This window comes from Melanotaenia boesemani, chromosome 13, assembly GCF_017639745.1.
Source record: "Melanotaenia boesemani isolate fMelBoe1 chromosome 13, fMelBoe1.pri, whole genome shotgun sequence".
Taxonomy (NCBI): domain Eukaryota; kingdom Metazoa; phylum Chordata; class Actinopteri; order Atheriniformes; family Melanotaeniidae; genus Melanotaenia; species Melanotaenia boesemani.
In genome coordinates, this window is record NC_055694.1 from 34612264 (window position 1) to 34629431 (window position 17168).

The 17168-nt window shown below is 39.7% G+C and overlaps 2 protein-coding genes across 7 annotated transcripts in view; both read left to right on the forward strand.

Moving 5' to 3' along the window:
• LOC121652025 (zinc finger MYM-type protein 1-like) overlaps positions 1–17168 on the forward strand; it is a 28474-nt gene that overhangs the window by 7428 nt on the left and 3878 nt on the right. Inside the window, exon 2 of the mRNA XM_042004550.1 lies at positions 4358–4368. The gene's annotated coding sequence lies outside the window, so the exon portion shown is untranslated. The remainder of the gene's footprint in view (positions 1–4357; positions 4369–17168) is intronic.
• Positions 3304–17168, forward strand: part of LOC121652027 (tumor necrosis factor receptor superfamily member 14-like) — a 30213-nt gene continuing 16348 nt past the window's right edge. For 3 of the 6 annotated variants that reach the window (XM_042004554.1, XM_042004557.1, XM_042004555.1), the window contains exon 1: positions 14490–15144. Coding sequence is in view for 3 of the 6 variants with exons in the window: in XM_042004553.1 (XP_041860487.1) it covers positions 7338–7379; positions 8614–8707; positions 8784–8909; positions 9110–9265; positions 9362–9449; positions 9540–9610; positions 9812–9834; positions 11794–11802; positions 11883–11995; positions 12093–12273; positions 13432–13602 (1074 nt within the window). In the remaining 3 variants the exon portion in view is untranslated. Of the gene's footprint in view, positions 3443–5794; positions 5910–7264; positions 7380–8613; positions 8708–8783; positions 8910–9109; positions 9266–9361; positions 9450–9539; positions 9728–9811; positions 9835–9945; positions 10042–10115; positions 10452–11793; positions 11803–11882; positions 11996–12092; positions 12274–13431; positions 15145–17168 lie in introns of those variants that run through there. The other 3 variants (XM_042004553.1, XM_042004556.1, XM_042004558.1) reach the window with 3 other exon arrangements.

Consider the following 17168-nt stretch of genomic DNA (forward strand, 5'->3'; position numbering starts at 1 on the left):
TGGCGGGCACCCCGTTGCCATGGCAACAGGTGTTAGATTGACTTTTTTGCTCGACTCGCGGTGTTACACGTGTGTGCCGAGTTTCATCTTCCTATGTCGAAGTAGACTTTTGGGACCCCATTCATTTGGGGATTTTTGATGTCTCTAGGTGGCGCTGTTGAGCCAATTTTGCATTGAAGTCAATGCGGACTTTAGAATATCAAATTTTTCACCGGGCTTGATGTGTGTGCCAAGTTTCACAACTTTTCATGGGTGTTTAGGGGGTGATATTTAGGCTCAAAATGCTTAGAAGGAGAAGGAGAAGAATAAATATTTGGAAAACAATAGGGCCATACTTCGTATGGCTCGGACCCTAATAATTATGAGAAAAAAATAGAAAGTAAGACACCCCCTTCTTAGTTTAACCATTAGTACAAACTCTGGCTTCTACTATCTTTTTCGGGCATTTTCAACATTACATTGCCATTACACCACTGTAACTGTAGTAAATGTAATGATTTCTTGATGAAGATTATGGTGATGTAATCTTTATCAATAAATCATTAATACATTTACTGTATTTAATGTGTATGGTTTGAGCATTCTGACTTCAATGACTCCGAGAAGAATAAAAACATTTTCTTCAAAAACTAAATTTCATACCATTACAACGATTTGAAAAATACTATACTTGCATAAAAAATTCAAACAAGCATAACTGTGAGGACACACACAGCCTTTGACCTCAGTCAGATTTACTCCCTTAATATTACATGTGTAGATCTGAACTACATGTGGAACAAAAATGACAACATACATTTCTGAAAAAAAAATAAGACACAAACCAACAGGATTCATTCAACATCATCAACAGTTTGTAGACTGTACTGACTGGATGAAATAATCTGTGATAATGAACTGATAATGAGAATGACTGAAGTGCAACCTTGGTTCAGTTTCTCAGCCCTAAGTTACACTAATACATTAGCTGTCCCCCACTTCTACAGCAACTGTATTCTGCGGTTTTGGTGATTTCTGGCAAACCGATCAACAAATAAGTCAAGATTCAATGCCTGCCCGCCCAGAGAAAGCTGATCGATTGGTCCTGGGGATGGGTGTACTGAAATATTTCCCAGCATGCTTTGGGGCTCCGCTTGTGCTGTCCTTGCTGCACCATGAGTTAAGTGTATATGTGATCTCATGACGCCCTCTCCATGACCCTCCTTTGTGCAGCCATATTGAAACACTATCAAATACGTCAAATATTAAAGACTATTATGAAGAGTAGAAAAATCTTGGTTCATGTAGGTGAGTGTACCTTCAGAGGGGGGGCCACAGGTGGGTCCACGCGACAGAGAAGTTCTTAGAACTTCTCTGTCGGAATGCGCCTTATGATGCATTTACAAACTCAGAAAGTCATAAAACCAACGGTCGTTTTTCGCTAATATTGTTTTCGTTTTTACATATTTTACTCTGTAAGATACAGTCTGTTTGAAAAGGAGAGAAACACCATGATTCTCTCTCTCTCTCCTTCTCTCTCTCTCTCTGTGTGTGTGTGTGTGTCAACTGTCCAACATATTACAAAAACTGCTAAAAGAATCTGGTTGTAGTTTTGTAAATAGTGACCCTGCAAGATTCACAGTGTTTGTAACATCTCACTCTGAGAGTAAAAACTCTAAACACTGGTTTTTAGATGCCAGCAGATGTGAGCTGATAGTTTTCTAAGAGTCTTTTTCAAATCTTTTCAGTCTCCTGATGTAAACCCACCATTTTACTTATCGTCCTCCTCCAACCCATCCCACAAGAAGTTGGCTTGTAACTAAGGGGAATTTTGGATTTGCTTCTTTCAGGTTTACACCTGAGACAAGCTTTTCTTTTCAGTCTTAGTGTGTTAATCTACTTAATCTAGGGGAGACCAGGGACAGTTGTAACACTTTTTGGGATTTTTTTTAATAACTCAAAAACCATTTACATCAGAGCAGCCAATTTGCTATATTATAAACTTCAATGTGTTTACTACTGAAACAATCAATTTAAGTGGTTTTGTGAAATATGTATAGGTTGCAAAATTGATTTAAATGCAGACAATCCACTGTTACAACTGTCCCAGTGCACAGGGACGGTTGTAACACATGCCAGGGACGGTTGTAACATGTCTAAAATATACATGATTAATAAGTTAAATGCTCAAAATAAAAAAAGATTATCACTGTTCATTCTTTCACACTGCCTGACAAAAAAGAGGGGACGCTGTCAACTGTAATGCAAAAAAAATATTTAATGGGTAGAACAGAAACAGAAACCAAATCTCAGCTAACATTGAGAATACACTAAACTCTTAACACTGACTGCAAAATCACAGAGGTGAGGATTTGTTTCACCACAGTCTCAGGGGAAGATCGTTATGAAGCCTGTAGAACTGTTTGAAGAAGTAAACTGATGGCTGGGTGTGGAGGGGTGGTGGTTGGTGGTGGGGTGGGGGTGTTCATTCTGACTCACAGTTGTGGCAAGTGTAAAAGTCACCTCCAGCTGTGCATTCCTTGTGGGCCCAGGCTTTACAGGACCAACATTGGAGCCAGACTTCCCTTGACCTGGAGTAGCTCTCCAGGCACACAATGCAGTAGTCTTCTTCATCATCAGAGGATGTGTCCTGAATTTTTTTCTTCTTGCTGGGTTTGGAGGGTTTTTTGTTGGGTCTTCCTCTTTCTGATGTTAGGCATGCTGTAAGCAAACGCTTTGTTTCATTTACCTAGTATTTTCCTAATTCTTTTTTGTTATAATGATGATCTATGATTTTAAAATATAAATAAAAATGACTGACCTGGTTTACATGGTCACACAGGGACGGTTGTAACAAGGCGTTACAACCGTCCCTGTGTGACCATCCATGATTTAACCTCATTTAAACTAGCTTGACAGCTAATTTAACACATGTAATCAATTTTTAGCTTTTAAAACAGTGATTCTAACACTATTTGTTTGGATTCCTAGTTATTTAAACTCAGAACAGTATCCAAAAAATACATCTGATAGAAAAGTTAAACTTTTACCTCAAAAAAACACTTTTGGTGTTAACTTTGTCTGTGAACTTCCAAAGTAGCTCTTTGCTAGCAAGAAGACAATCTAACTGAGCATGTGCAAAGTGAGTGTCATCGCTCTAGCTTGTTTCTGATTGGAGGAATTGAAGGTGTTACAACCGTCCCTTGTTACAACTGTCCCTGGTCTCCCCTACTTATCCAGGAACCGAATAAACGCCATAAATGTTCTTCCTGTGGGTGGATCGTTGGTGGACAGACTGAATTCTTTCATTTCTCTCTCTCGTTGCCTGGATCTGGACTTATGTTGCTCGTCTAAAAAATGTTGAATTTATTTAGTATTTTTCTTGCAGTCCTTCATGTTTCCGAGTCGCCTTGAACGTAACGCAGAAATCTAACATGGTGGAACATCGTTTAAACTATCAGCAGTAAGTACCGACACATTTATTCTGTTTGTTCGTACATGTTCAGTTCCAGAAAGGTTAACATGATATTATGATCAAGATGAGAACTGGTTGTTTTATCAACAGCAGCTGCCTTTCTTTTATTTCTTTTTAAACATGGACGTTAAATTTTAAATGGGAAGGAAAGGGGGGGTTAAAACGTTAAAACTCAAGGAAAAAAGAAAAGGTTGAATCCTGCGGTTGTTTAAAATTTAGACGTTACACTTACATAAAAGAATAAATAAATGAAATAATACACACACACACACTATGATCGATGATCTCATCCAGGTTTTTAGAACTGACTGGAGAAAAGTGTGTCATGGTGTTCATGTCTCTGAGTGGACAAAGGGACATATGTCCTATTATTAATATTTTCTGGCAAGTTTAGCCTTTAAGGAAAACAATTACTGTAAATAAAACATGTAAAATGCTTAAATACAGACTTTATGTGAAAATGTTTTTCATTCAAACTATTATTTTATTAACCAAACATCACATTTGCAACTAATCATGTTACTTCGTCTTTACAGCAGTAAAAGAAAAGGTTTCTTTTTTGTTTCTGGTTTCATTTTAAACATCATTAAACATGTTCCTGTCTACACCAAAGTTAAACAGTTTTATGTTTTTATTTGTTCCATTAAAAGTAACGTACGTTATGACGTACCTTTACAGCCCTACATACGATATTAACAGCAAATACCCAGAGCTCTGCTGTCCTGGTGTTAAATTACAACGAGTCTTTTGTTTGAGATAAAATGTCAGACATGTGTGTGTGTGTGACTTGATTTAGTTTATGTGTTTTTAAAATGGGAGAGCTCTCTCAGTTTCAGCCTGTTCAGCTTTGTAAAACTATCAGTTCATGTATTTAATGACCTGGTTTTTCAGATAATTCTCCAGTCTTGTGATCTGTCGTGTTGGAACATAAAATTCTGCTCAGCAGGTTTTTTCCTCCATGATAACAAACCTGACTTGATAAGGGGTTTTCCAAAGGTCAGACTTGTTAAAATAATGTATGGTAACAAGAACTAACACAACTTAAACTCATGTCTTAGAGTCTGTTGATGATGTAGGAAACTAGAATGAAAAGAAGCAGATTGTGTGAAATGAATGTGAACTGTGAACAGGTCAGTTAGTTACAACCTTCATGGCTGAATGATTTTCTAAAGAAAGCAAGTCAAAGGTAAAAAGCTGCTGCTGCATGTTTTCACTTTAAACTGCTCTCAGAAATCTGACTGTAAACCAGATTATTTTACTTTTACTTGCAGTAATAGAACCTCTGCTGGTTTATGTAGTTTGTGTATAATTTCTAATGGTGAACAAAGTACACAAGTTTATTACCTACAACAGTAAATACAAGGCCAAAGGTTTTATTTTGTTCTGAAGACGTTTCAAACTCTAATGCTGTGCTGAGCAGAATAGCTGACATGTGACCAGGGAACAAACCAGAGAAGAAGAAGAGGAAGAGGAAGGGAATAAAAAGCAGAAGAAGAATGAAGACGAGGACAACATCTGTAGAATTTACACACTTTTTAAGAAAGACTATATGTGAGTATTTAGGGCGTGTTGGGCTGTTGGAAACAACTTTACCAACCAGGGTCAAAATGTGGACATGAACTCTGAACTCGACACTGCCCCCTTGTGGATGAACTGACTTATTACCCATAGAAACATAAAGACACATAGAAGTATGAGGGCGGTGACGTACGACACAACTGTCTGTCTGCTGCGTCGAGTATAAATGAACCTTAATGCTGTTGGATAAAGAACACGGTGGTCTGAGGAAACAAGTATTTTATTCTAAAGTAGCATCAGAATCTCTCTACCAGCCACACAGGGAGTCAAATCAGGAATAAAACAAACCTCCACTCTTTCTTAGCTACGTGCACAGCAAATATTTAAAACACAACTAATCACTCTTCATTAAAAAGGCTCAAACATGGTGTTAAGATGACCACCAGTGATGGAGAACGTTATCTTTCTCTGTTATAAACATGATGTTTGTACAGCAGCTCTTCATGAACTACCTGATCTGAGAGATGTTTCCTCTGCATTCAGCCTGGTGGACATGACGTTCACGTACGACAGCATCACTGTCACATGAACCAAAACAAGCAGAAACTGCACAGAAAGACAAACACCGGCTGTTTTTGGGTTTAAAAAAGAAAATAATCTGTAGTGATGAAAAAAAAAAAACTGGCAGTCAAAAGTACTATATTGTATTTCATATGTAGTAGAGTAAAAGTACTTTCCCAAACATAACACTGAAGTGAAGTACTGGTACTGAAATAGATTTACTGTGACCGTCTTCCTCTGATCATTTCTGTGTGTTTGCAGACATCAACCAGCAACGTTGGATTTTACATTCATCTCGTCCCAAATCTCCGTGACCTTCCAGCTGCTTTACAACATGATTTTAAGAGGAAAACTTCAGGCGGCTGCATCTGTGCTGGTAAAAGATCTGTTGTAGTAAATAAACCTCCTCACAGCAACACTCACTGACCATGTTATTAATACAAGCCGAGCTTTTCCTGCTCTGATGAGTCAAATATTAATTATACACAAAAAGTTTGTTTTTGGCAGACTGTGGCATTTATTTACCAAATACTTCTGATTTAATCTTCCCTCTGATTCTCTCATATATAAAAGTTTCTGTTTTTGTATAAAGATCCTTTAGTTCATGAAAAAAGAGAAATAGAAGCTACTGTCATGTTTAAAGGTCTGGCCAAAGGAAGGCAATTTTATTTCTAAACTAGTTTTATTTTACCCCAAAAGATACGAAATAAAATACAAATGAAAGAATCCAGAATGTGTCTCTAATGATTCTACATGAAGGATTTAAATTCAGGTTTTTAGGAGGGAGATGTTAGGCCCCTATCTGAGGGTGTCAAAATGACCTGGAAAATACATCCAGTATCTGACCTTGTGTAGTAAAGACAAAACACCACTGCTGTGGGTATAATAAACGATCCTGGAGCACCTCCACTCCACGGTGGGACTCTCCATGGATCCTACAGTTCTCCTACCGGCCTGGCATCAGAGTGGAAGACTCGGTTATCTTCCTGCTACACTGTGCTCTGGCTCACCTGGAGAAGCCCAGCAGCACTGTAAGAATCATGTCCATTTCCTTCAACACCATCCAGCCGGTGCTCCTGAAAGCCAAACTGGAGAGGGCTGGGGTGGACCTTCATGTGGCAGACTGGATTCTGGACTATCTCACAAACCGGCCCCAGTTTGTGAGACCCGGGCTGACCTGCAGCGTAGGTTCCCCCAGGGGACGGTGTTAGTCCTGTTTCTCTTCAGCCTCTACGCTGCAGACTTCAGACACAACACGGACAGCTGTGTTCTGCAGAAGTTCTCAGAGGACTCTGAGGTTGTCGGACTGATCACTGAGGACCACGACGTGGACTACAGAGGACTTAAGATGACCACCAGTGATGGAGAACGTTGTCTTTCTCTGTTATAAACATGATGCTTGTACAGCAGCTCTTCATGAACTACCTGATCTGAGAGATGTTTCCTCTGCATTCAGCCTGGTGGACATGACGTTCACGTACGACAGCATCACTGTCACATGAACCAAAACAAGCAGAAACTGCACAGAAAGACAAACACCGGCTGTTTTTGTGTTTAAAAAAGAAAATAATCTGTAGTGATGATAAAAAACTGGCAGTCAAAAGTACTATATTGTATTTCATATGTAGTAGAGTAAAAGTACTTTCCCAAACATAACACTGAAGTGAAGTACCGGTACTGAAATAGATTTACTGTGACCGTCTTCCTCTGATCATTTCTGTGTGTTTGCAGACATCGACCAGCAACGTTGGATTTTACATTCATCTCATCCCAAATCTCCGTGACCTTCCAGCTGCTTTACAACATGATTTTAAGAGGAAAACTTCAGGCGGCTGCATCTGTGCTGGTAAAAGATCTGTTGTAGTAAATAAACCTCCTCACAGCAACACTCACTGACCATGTTATTAATACAAGCCGAGCTTTTCCTGCTCTGATGAGTCAAATATTTATTACAGACTGTGTATTTGACAGAATCATTAATCTAACAAACACTTCTGAGTTTAGTTTTCTCTCTGATTCTCTCTGATGAGGAAAAGTTTCAGTTTTCAGAGAAAAATATTCTATAGTTTATTAATAAAAATGGAGCTGCTTCATGTTTACAGGACTGGTCCAGCAGCAGGAAGGCGAGCAGGAAAGGTTGTTCAGATCACTGATAACAGTCTCAAACAGGTCTGATCGATGGTTTTCCAGGGGAACTAGTGAAGGAGGGTGTCCACATTAAGAAAGGCTTCCATAAATTTCTATAAATCTAGAAGACTCATTTCCAAAGAGTTTTATTTACTGATGAACTCTACTCTACTCTGGATGGTCCAGATGGATGGAGGTCTGGATGTTGGTGGATGGACATTATGTCCCAACAAGGCTGCCACGTCAACAAGGGGGTGGTGGAGGGATTCTTCTGGGGCTGGAATAATGGTTAGTGAGATGCAAGGAGCCCAACTCTGGTCCTTAAGGCCTGTTGTCCTGCAGACTTTCAATGTTTCCCTGCTGCAACACGCCTGACTCAAACTATTAATGGTCAGTAACAGACTTGTGCAGAACTTGTCAGAGTCCATTTAATTAGAATCGGGTGTGTTGCAGCAGGGAGACATCTAAGACCTGCAGGATAGTGGTCCTGGAGGACCAGGGTTGGAGACCACTGCTCTAGGGTGTGTGAGGGTGTCAGAATGACCTCTGGTAAACATGCAGTTTCCAGCAGACAGTAGGAACAGAGGAGCATTTCTGCTGCAATAAAGCCAGCGCTCCATCCATGACGCAGGAATACCTGCAGAATCTTTGGCTGCTGTGGGTATAAAAGGAGAAAAACTGATGGTGTGGCCACCATCATCTCCTGACCTCAACCTTGTTGACAACCTGGAGCATCTTTAACAAGAAGGTCTATGAGGGTCGGGGGCGGTAGACCTAAAAACAACAACTTTAGGAGAATAATAAACACAAACAGCGTATGATGTTTAATTAAAATTAAATTAAAAACACTTTATCAATCAGTGCATGGTGTCATGTGTTTAACTGTGGAACATTCTGGTTTCATTAATAGAAATTCTGTCATTTTGAGGAATTTTCTTTTCTTACTTTTACAGGTGATTGTGATGAGAGCCTTTTCTGTCCATACTCGAACCTGCCATCCATCTGCTATTAAAATAGGGAATGAATGCTGTCCCATGTGTCCCGCTGGTAAGAGTCCTTTAACTACATATTTACCTTCAGTAAAATAAGAATGTCTGGAATTAAATATCTGTTTTTTCAACAGGAAGTCGAGTTAAAATTGACTGCACAGAGATCAGAAGTACGTCATGTCTGCCCTGCATAGATGGATCATATACAGACAAACCTAATGGACTTAAACAATGTTCTCCATGTCGTATCTGTGATTCAGGTACATTTTACTTGATACTTTACTTTTTCTCTCCAACGAGGAAACCAAATGTAAACTGTGTGAAATATAAAGGTAATTTTAAATCATGTTAAATAAGTTATTTTGTTGGAGTTTCCCTCGTTTAAAATGTTTAAAGTTAAATAAAATGATGTTGTTCTGCATCATATAACAGAATAAAGTGTAACCTCTGGTGCTGACAGGTGGTGGTCTGAAGGTGGAGCAGCCGTGTACAGCAGCATCAGATACTGTGTGTGAACCAGTAGAGGGATTCTTCTGTATCCACTCTACAAAGAGCAGCTGTGCAGCAGCACAGAAACACAGCAGCTGTGAACCAGGACAGTACATCAGTACAAACGGTGAGTTTTTCTCCACGTTCACATTAGAGGCCAGTTAGATGAAAGTTTCTGTGCAGCTGAATGAAGCAGCTTGATGGTATCATTGTATGTGTGCAGGAACATCCTCCTCAGACACTGAGTGCTCCGACTGCAGAGATGGAACATTTTCAGATGGAGCATCTTCATCTTGTCAGCCACACACACAGTAAGACATGAACACATTTCATCTCTAAGAACAGCAGGAATCTGTTGTATTTCTACATTCTTCTGTAAAAATCTCCCTCTGTCATTTCAGATGTGAATCTAAAAACCTTCAGCAGATAAAAGCAGGAACGTCTTCATCTGATGCTGAATGTGGAGAAAAAGGTTCCATTTTGACAAAAGTAGTTGTTGTTGGGATCATTGTGGTTGTTTTATTATTAACAATGGTGATGGTTGGACCTTTAATTCTCCACAGAAAGAAGAAATTATCTCTAAAATGTGGTGAGGACAGTGGATGTTTGTGTTTGTTTACACAGTTATGAACATGATGAAGATGTTTATTTACTGTTTTAATTATTTCCACAGGTAAACGAAGGAATGCAGCAAAGGCATGTCTGTTGTTAATTTTTACAACTTTAATAGGTTCATGAACAGCTGTTAATTGGAACATTTGGTTTATCTCGCACTCGATCACGTGTATTTTCTTTTTTTTCCACCAGAAGGAGAAAACAAATGGTGACACAGAAGAACCAACAAATATACCACTGAATTCAGATGGAGACAATAAAAGAAGAAATTTAGAGACTGTTTTAGAGGTGAGTCAGGTGTGTGTTCTTCACTGTCCCTAAATAATGGTTCATTATTAAGTCTGTTTTATTTCCTTCCACAGGATTAAACATGCAGTTATCTACCTGGCTGCATTTTTCTGATGACTTAGTTGTACTGAATATAACAGGAAAAAAGAGCATTAGTCTTTGGTACTGACTGGAGAAACTGGACTTTTATCTGTGAATAAGTCTAAATTCCTGGATTAGACTGCCTTCAGCTGCAGCATGAAACTGCTGCCATCAGACAACCAGAACCAAGAATACTCCGGATGTTTATCCTATTTGGACTATTAAAGCCACAGTTGTAATGTAAATGATGCATTCTGTATTGTATGTTTATTTTTGTAAATGCTGAAATACTTTTTAGAATGTGTCTGAATAAAAGTACAAAGTTTGAACTGTTTAGTGAACACATTTTATGGGCTGCATCTGATGTTTTATATATAAATGTTTTTGCAGTCCAGACACGTCCTGCACTTTTTTAAGCTGAATGTGTCATGGGACTCTGGACTCTTCCTCTGTGTGTGTGTGTGTGTGTGTGTGGGCGTGGTTGTTTTCTCCTGACAGGTTCATGAGTTGCAGCTGCCGGTCATCTACTTGTAACCGGACGGAACGAATGTAACCGGAAGGAACCGGAAGGAGCGGGCGACACACTTCCGGGTTGGCGAACTGCGCGCACATCGGCTTCGTTATTGATGGCTGTTATAAAAGACAGCTAGGACGCCACAATAGTAGGTTCGTGTGCGTAGTCGTCTGCATCCATTTAAGGTCCAGGTGATTCATCGCCACATGAGCGGAACACCTTACAAGGATAGAAGGTACGGCGTCTAGGGCGTGTGTTTTATTGTGTTTTATTATTGGGAATAATGGTTCCTTTTCTTTTGTTTTATAAAGACGGGTGTACCAGGAGGGTTTGGGGTCGTTCTCTGCCTCCCGTCTTTTGATGAAAAGGTAACCGTGTGTGTGGCAAGCTCTGTGTGGCACCGAGGGATGGTGAAAGCGAGGCCTCATGAATTCATCGAGCCAACTTTGACCCAAATGCTTGAAAATGGTTTAGTGTTCTGAATCATTTGACCAAACCAAAGAGCTCCATCTGCTGGCTGTGGGAGTCTGATGTATCAGAAGGACAGCATTGACACCTCACATCTGTCATCCCTATCTCAGCTTTGAATACGTGTTCAATAAACGATACGTAATCTACCATCCGAGTGAATATTTATTTTCTGTTGTTCATATAAATAACAAAGAGGGGTATTAGGTAACATTTGTTTAGGTAACAGAATTGTGGTGTAACTTAAGTAAACAATCTGTAATGATAGTAGTTACTCAGTGGGAAGGCATGAGGGAAGAAGTGTTTGTGTAAGAGATGAAGACATGAACACATTTCATCTCTAAGAACAGCAGGAATCTGTTGTATTTCTACATTCTTCTGTAAAAATCTCCCTCTGTCATTTCAGATGTGAATCTAAAAACCTTCAGCAGATAAAAGCAGGAACGTCTTCATCTGATGCTGAATGTGGAGAAAAAAGTTCCATTTTGACACCAGCAGTTGTTGGGATCATTGTGGTTGTTTTATTATTAATAGCGACAGTTGTACTTTTAATTCTCTACAGAAAGAAGAAATTATCTCTAATAAGTGGTGAGGACAGTGGATGTTTGTTTGTTTACACAGTTATGAACATGATGAAGATGTTTATTTACTTTTTTATTTTCACAGGTAAACTAAGGAATGCAGCAAATCACAGAGACGTATGATTTTTTACTTTTTATACTTTCATGGTGACAGTTGTTCATGGGAAAATCTAGTTCTAAATTAAATTTTGTGCTTTTTTTGCTTTTTAATGTCACCAAACAGGACAGAAGACCTGGAGGGACAACAGACCAAACAGAGATGCCATTATCTCAAAACAGGGAGGATGGATCAAACGTTTGACCCCAGCAGGTGAGTCAGGTGTGTTCTTCACTGTCTCAGTCAGGCTGTGACGTCTCTGCAGATCTTCTAATGCTTCATTATGAAGTCCGTTTATTTCCTTCCACAGGATTAAACAGCATGTTTTTAAACCCAGCGTGTCTGTTCACTGCAGAGTTCATGTGTTCCAGAATCCAGTTACACTGCAGCTGGATGCTGGTACTTTGTGCTGCACAGAACTGAACCACAGAAGCAGCTTTTCCATCTCCACCACGGGGACGAGCACGTCTTCCAGACCTGCCTGCAGCACATTAACACAAAGTACTTCCTTGTGATTGGTCAGTTTGTGTTTCCATGTTTCCTGATTTCTGGAGCTTCTCTTTGAATCTGGGTGGTAAACACGAAGAGAAACTTCAACACGACGCCATCGAGTGTGAGAGCACATTTCACCAGCATCAGCTGGACCGGCCCGACCGTACGCAGGCGCCACGCGAGGATGAATCCAGCTTTACTCTGTCAGCACAGTTTGTTGTCACACTGCAGTCAAACAAACCTTTAATCATGTTCTTGGCAGAAGTGGCACTGGATCAGGAATTATTGAAGGAGAAGACAAAAACCATGAAGAAGAAAACTTGCTCATCGATTGGTTGATGCAGCACAACTTCCTGCATTTGATGGACTTGAAGTGAAGTGAGACTTAACATTTTTAGGCAGACCAGAGTTCGTTTTATTGATCTGCATCAGTTTGGTTGCACATTCACACCTCCCTAAATGAACAGACCGTACCCTTCACTGCAGTATGGAACTTAGGACAATGAGAGGACCTAAATCCTGTTTTATTTATGAACGCTTTCATAGATAATGGGAATTCTGTCTTCGGACGAGAGGAGCTGCAGCTACAGGATCTACCATCAGGACTGTGCAGCCACACATGGAAACTCTTTCCTCCTCTATGTGAGGAGTGGAGTATCCGGGAGGCAGGACTCCGACCCATGGCCACGACCACACTGACTCTGTGTCCAGGAAATGGCCTCAAAGCATCGCAGCCATTTTTCTCTTCACTCTGGCTTTAGCTTCTTCTGCTGACATAATTGTGGTGAAGTGCACCATCACAAAATATCTTGAGGTGCTGGATGTTGTTGGACTTGATGACCCCCATCAGCACTTGAGGAGATTAGACGGGTCAGAAGAGCTACGACAACCACTTACAGATGGGGATGCCTCCTTGTCAGAGCTAAATGGTAAATGGTCGGTATTTATATAGCACTTTACTGTACCTGGAACGATATGCAAAGCGCTTTGCATCATACATCACATTCACACACACATTCACACACTGATGGCGGAAGCTGCCATGCAAGGCCCTCAACCACGACCCATCAGGAGTTCGGTGTAATGCCCAAGTCCCGTTGTCACGGAGGAACCTTTGCCTTTAAATGGTTTTCTCCACAGATTTTAACCTCTGACAACAGTCCTGTTGGGGAGATAAATGGTTGGGAGTTGAGACTTCAGATGGATCCAGCATTCAGTCACCTCCTCCCTGTGGTGGAAACATGGCAGAGCTGAGAACTCTGGGACAGGTGACGATAGCAGATGAAGGCACCTGGAGGACCTCCAGACTCAGGTGTGGACGCTACTAGGACTCCTACACAAAGTAAAGATGGCTAAAGCATCTCACAGCAGCAGAACAAAGTAGGTTCCACAGAAAGATGGCGACCCAGTCTCCTACAGCCTTTAATGGCTCAGCAGATGTTTTGAAAAAGCCATTCATGCAGTTAGAAAATGTCCCAGAGACCAGAGAGAAAAAACTACAGGCTGTAAAAACTGTTTGGTAAAAGCATGACATGCAACGTGCTCCAAGACCCAGACGGAGAGACAAAAGACCACAGACTGCTTGGTATGAAGAGAAAAGACCAACCTGGACATCAGGAGGGACACGCATTACAGCTGCATTTAAAATGATGTCGATCTGTTGACCTCTGGACATGATTCAAGCATTTAAAATAATATTTGTATAAATGTATGAAGAATTTCATGACTAAGCAGATTTTATGGACTGAATGGGATGTTTTCATGTGAGGTTTGTATGTTTTTTCTCTGACATTGTCCCGTGTGCGTATGAAGTATGGTTTGTATACTGGGTAATGTAAAGATTCTTAAATTTAATACCAAATAAACATATGGAGAAGAAAAAAGACAAAGACACCAGTGGGTGCTCAGTTTAGAGAAACAAAAGGAAAGTTTGGGAGAAATGGTTTAAGGATAAAAGGTATACAGATTTGTCATTTCTATGAGTATTAACATTGTAATGAAACAGGCTCATGTGCCTGTTCTCACAGAAGGATGTCCCCACTGTCTGGGCCCATCAGTGCAGCTTTTATCCTCCATGTGTTTAACTGCTGACTCTAAAGCATATAGCAAGGCTGTAATGTGGGAGCACACCTCATATATATATATATATATATATATATATATATATATATATATATATATATATATATATATATATATATACATCCCATACAGAAACCAACAGGCATTTCTAGCCGCTTTTTTGCTGAAGCACCGCTAAACTGAATCCCAGCACCTCTAAAATTATAGGGACTTTTTAAATTAATTAATTAAATAATTAATTAATTACACAATACACAATATTTTAACAATATATTATGTTGTTAAAATAACCCATCTGTCTATCAGGATTAATGTTCATAGTTGGATCAATTATTTATTAGATATAAAACACATGGTTTGGTTATTTGGTCAAAGGGATGAGGAGAATCTACTTCCAGAGGAAGCTCAGATCCTCTAATGTCTGCAGCATATTCCAGTCCTGCATGATTGCAATCTGTATTTTATGCAAACACCCCCTCCCCCATACACACACACACACACACACACACGCGCCTACAACGTAATCACACAGCGTCTCTCTTTTGTAAACCAGCTGTATCGGTTAGTAAAATTAAAACAATATTTTAAAATCTATGTTCTGCTTCCAGTCCATCATTTTCTAATGTTTGGAATCAGTAAATGTTTAACTAAAGTAAAGTGAAAGGAAACAGTCCTGCAGCCTTTCTGTGGGAGGATCTTTTACACCCAGTTTTTTCAGTTTTTTCACTTCTTCACGTCGACTGGATGTGATCTTTTTTTTTTCTTTTCGTTGTTAAAAACTTTATACAGTAAGTACTCTGAATTATTCTGTTTCTTTGAGTATTGATACAAAACGTAGATTTCCAGTTAGTTTAACACGACATTATAATTTAGGTCAGAACTGTTCGTGAAGAGGAGAAAATTTTACTTTCTTTTTAACATGAATGTTTTACACATGAAGGACAGCGACGATTAAAACAAAGAAAAACAACGAATATCACAGTTTAAAACGTAGACATTAAATCTATAAAGCAGAATAAAAAAATAAAGTAAATAAGTTACTTTAACAGAGAAATCAGCTTCGTATGGATATAAACACAGAAGTCTGGTGTTGAATTACAACAAGACTTTTTCAGACGGTGTGGTTTAATATAAATCCACTGATTTTATTCATCTATATTAAACTACATTAAATTAGAGAGAACTGAGAACGAATTAAGCTTGTTTAACTTAGTAAATATTTCAGTTAATGTGGTTAAAAACAGTAACTTATGCTGTCACGTGATCTCTCTTCCTCATAAAAATGATTACAGGGGATTTCCAGCGATCAGACTTGTTGAACTAGTGTTGTTAGAAGAAGGAAAACATCTCTGTGTCTAAATTAAACTCATCTCCTATAATCTAACTATAATGTAAATAACCAGGATTATTTAGAAAGTTGACAAACCAAAAGTCAAAGCTGCTGCTGCTGTTTAGTTTCAGCTTCTTTCAGAAATCTGACTGTAATAAAATACTGTAATCTCACAGTAACAGAAACGCTGCTGGTTTGTCATTTGTGTAGAATTTTAATCACAGAAAACTTTGTTTAAAATGTCCATCTGGAATAAAAAGTTAAATACCTGAACCTGCTTTCTTAGGTTGGATGGAGAATTTATGAAAGATGTGATGAAGTTATCCAGAGCTAATATATAAAAACACTCAATGTTTCTTCAAACAGCTGAAATGTGGTCACTAGAGATGGAGATTGGTCATCCTTCTCCACCATAAACATCATGCTTGGACACCAGCTCATCATACAGCCCTGTGGGGACCCGTACAGAATATTCTGCATCAGAATATTCCTGATGACGTTTCCATCGCAGGCTTTCACACTGTCCAGGCCGACAAACTGCACCACGAGCAGAAAGCAGAGAGGAGGGGGGCTTGCTGTTCTTTTCAATAACCGGTGGTGTAACCCCGCCCACATAACCATCAAAGAGTGAAGCTGTAGACTGGACATTGTACTCTGTGCTGCTGGACTCAGACCATATTATTTGCCTGGGGAATTTTCTCAGATCTAATTTTATGGGTTCCAGAAGCAGCGCGCTTGAAAACCGCCCGCGCGCATAAAAACAATGCACGCGCACGGGGATCACCGCGCGCGAGTACGTGATATGAGCGAGTAAATTAGTACCCGCGAGTTAAAACACACTTCGCGAGGAGGCATTTCTGCATTGTGAGGGAATAACACAGTTTTTGCAAGCAGAGAATCACCCTCGTGAGAGCTCATCAATCCACTGTGTTCACACATGTGGACCAATGTCCTCGCAGCAGCGACCCGCTCGCTCTCAGTTCTGTCACTGCACGCTCGGCTCAACAGTCCTCCCTCACTCGATTGCTGGAGTTTTGAAACTCTGGAGGCGGAGACTTTGGCTGATGTGCCTTATTCTCTGATTGGTCAGTTTAAATGCTCACACATTGCCCAGCCAAGATAAACAGCACCTGTGCAGCGAATTTCAAATGGCTTTAAGTTGGTTAAACTAGCTTTAGTTTTGCATAACTAATAAGTATTCACGTTATATCTAATTGCACGTTTTTTCCAATGCATGTTAAACATTCAATTGTTATACCTTAAAAAAATGCCATGTTTGATATGTGCATCATAACACATTTCTTCAACTATGCTTTCATTTGTCAATAGCCGAGATGTCACCTGCTTGAACGACTTCTGCATAAAATACAAAGAGGATTCAGCACAACACCACTGAATCTTGATTACCTGGAGTTTTTATGTCGCCAGAAGCTGTACATCCTGGACACCCTATCTAATTATGTACAAATACCCATCGTTATC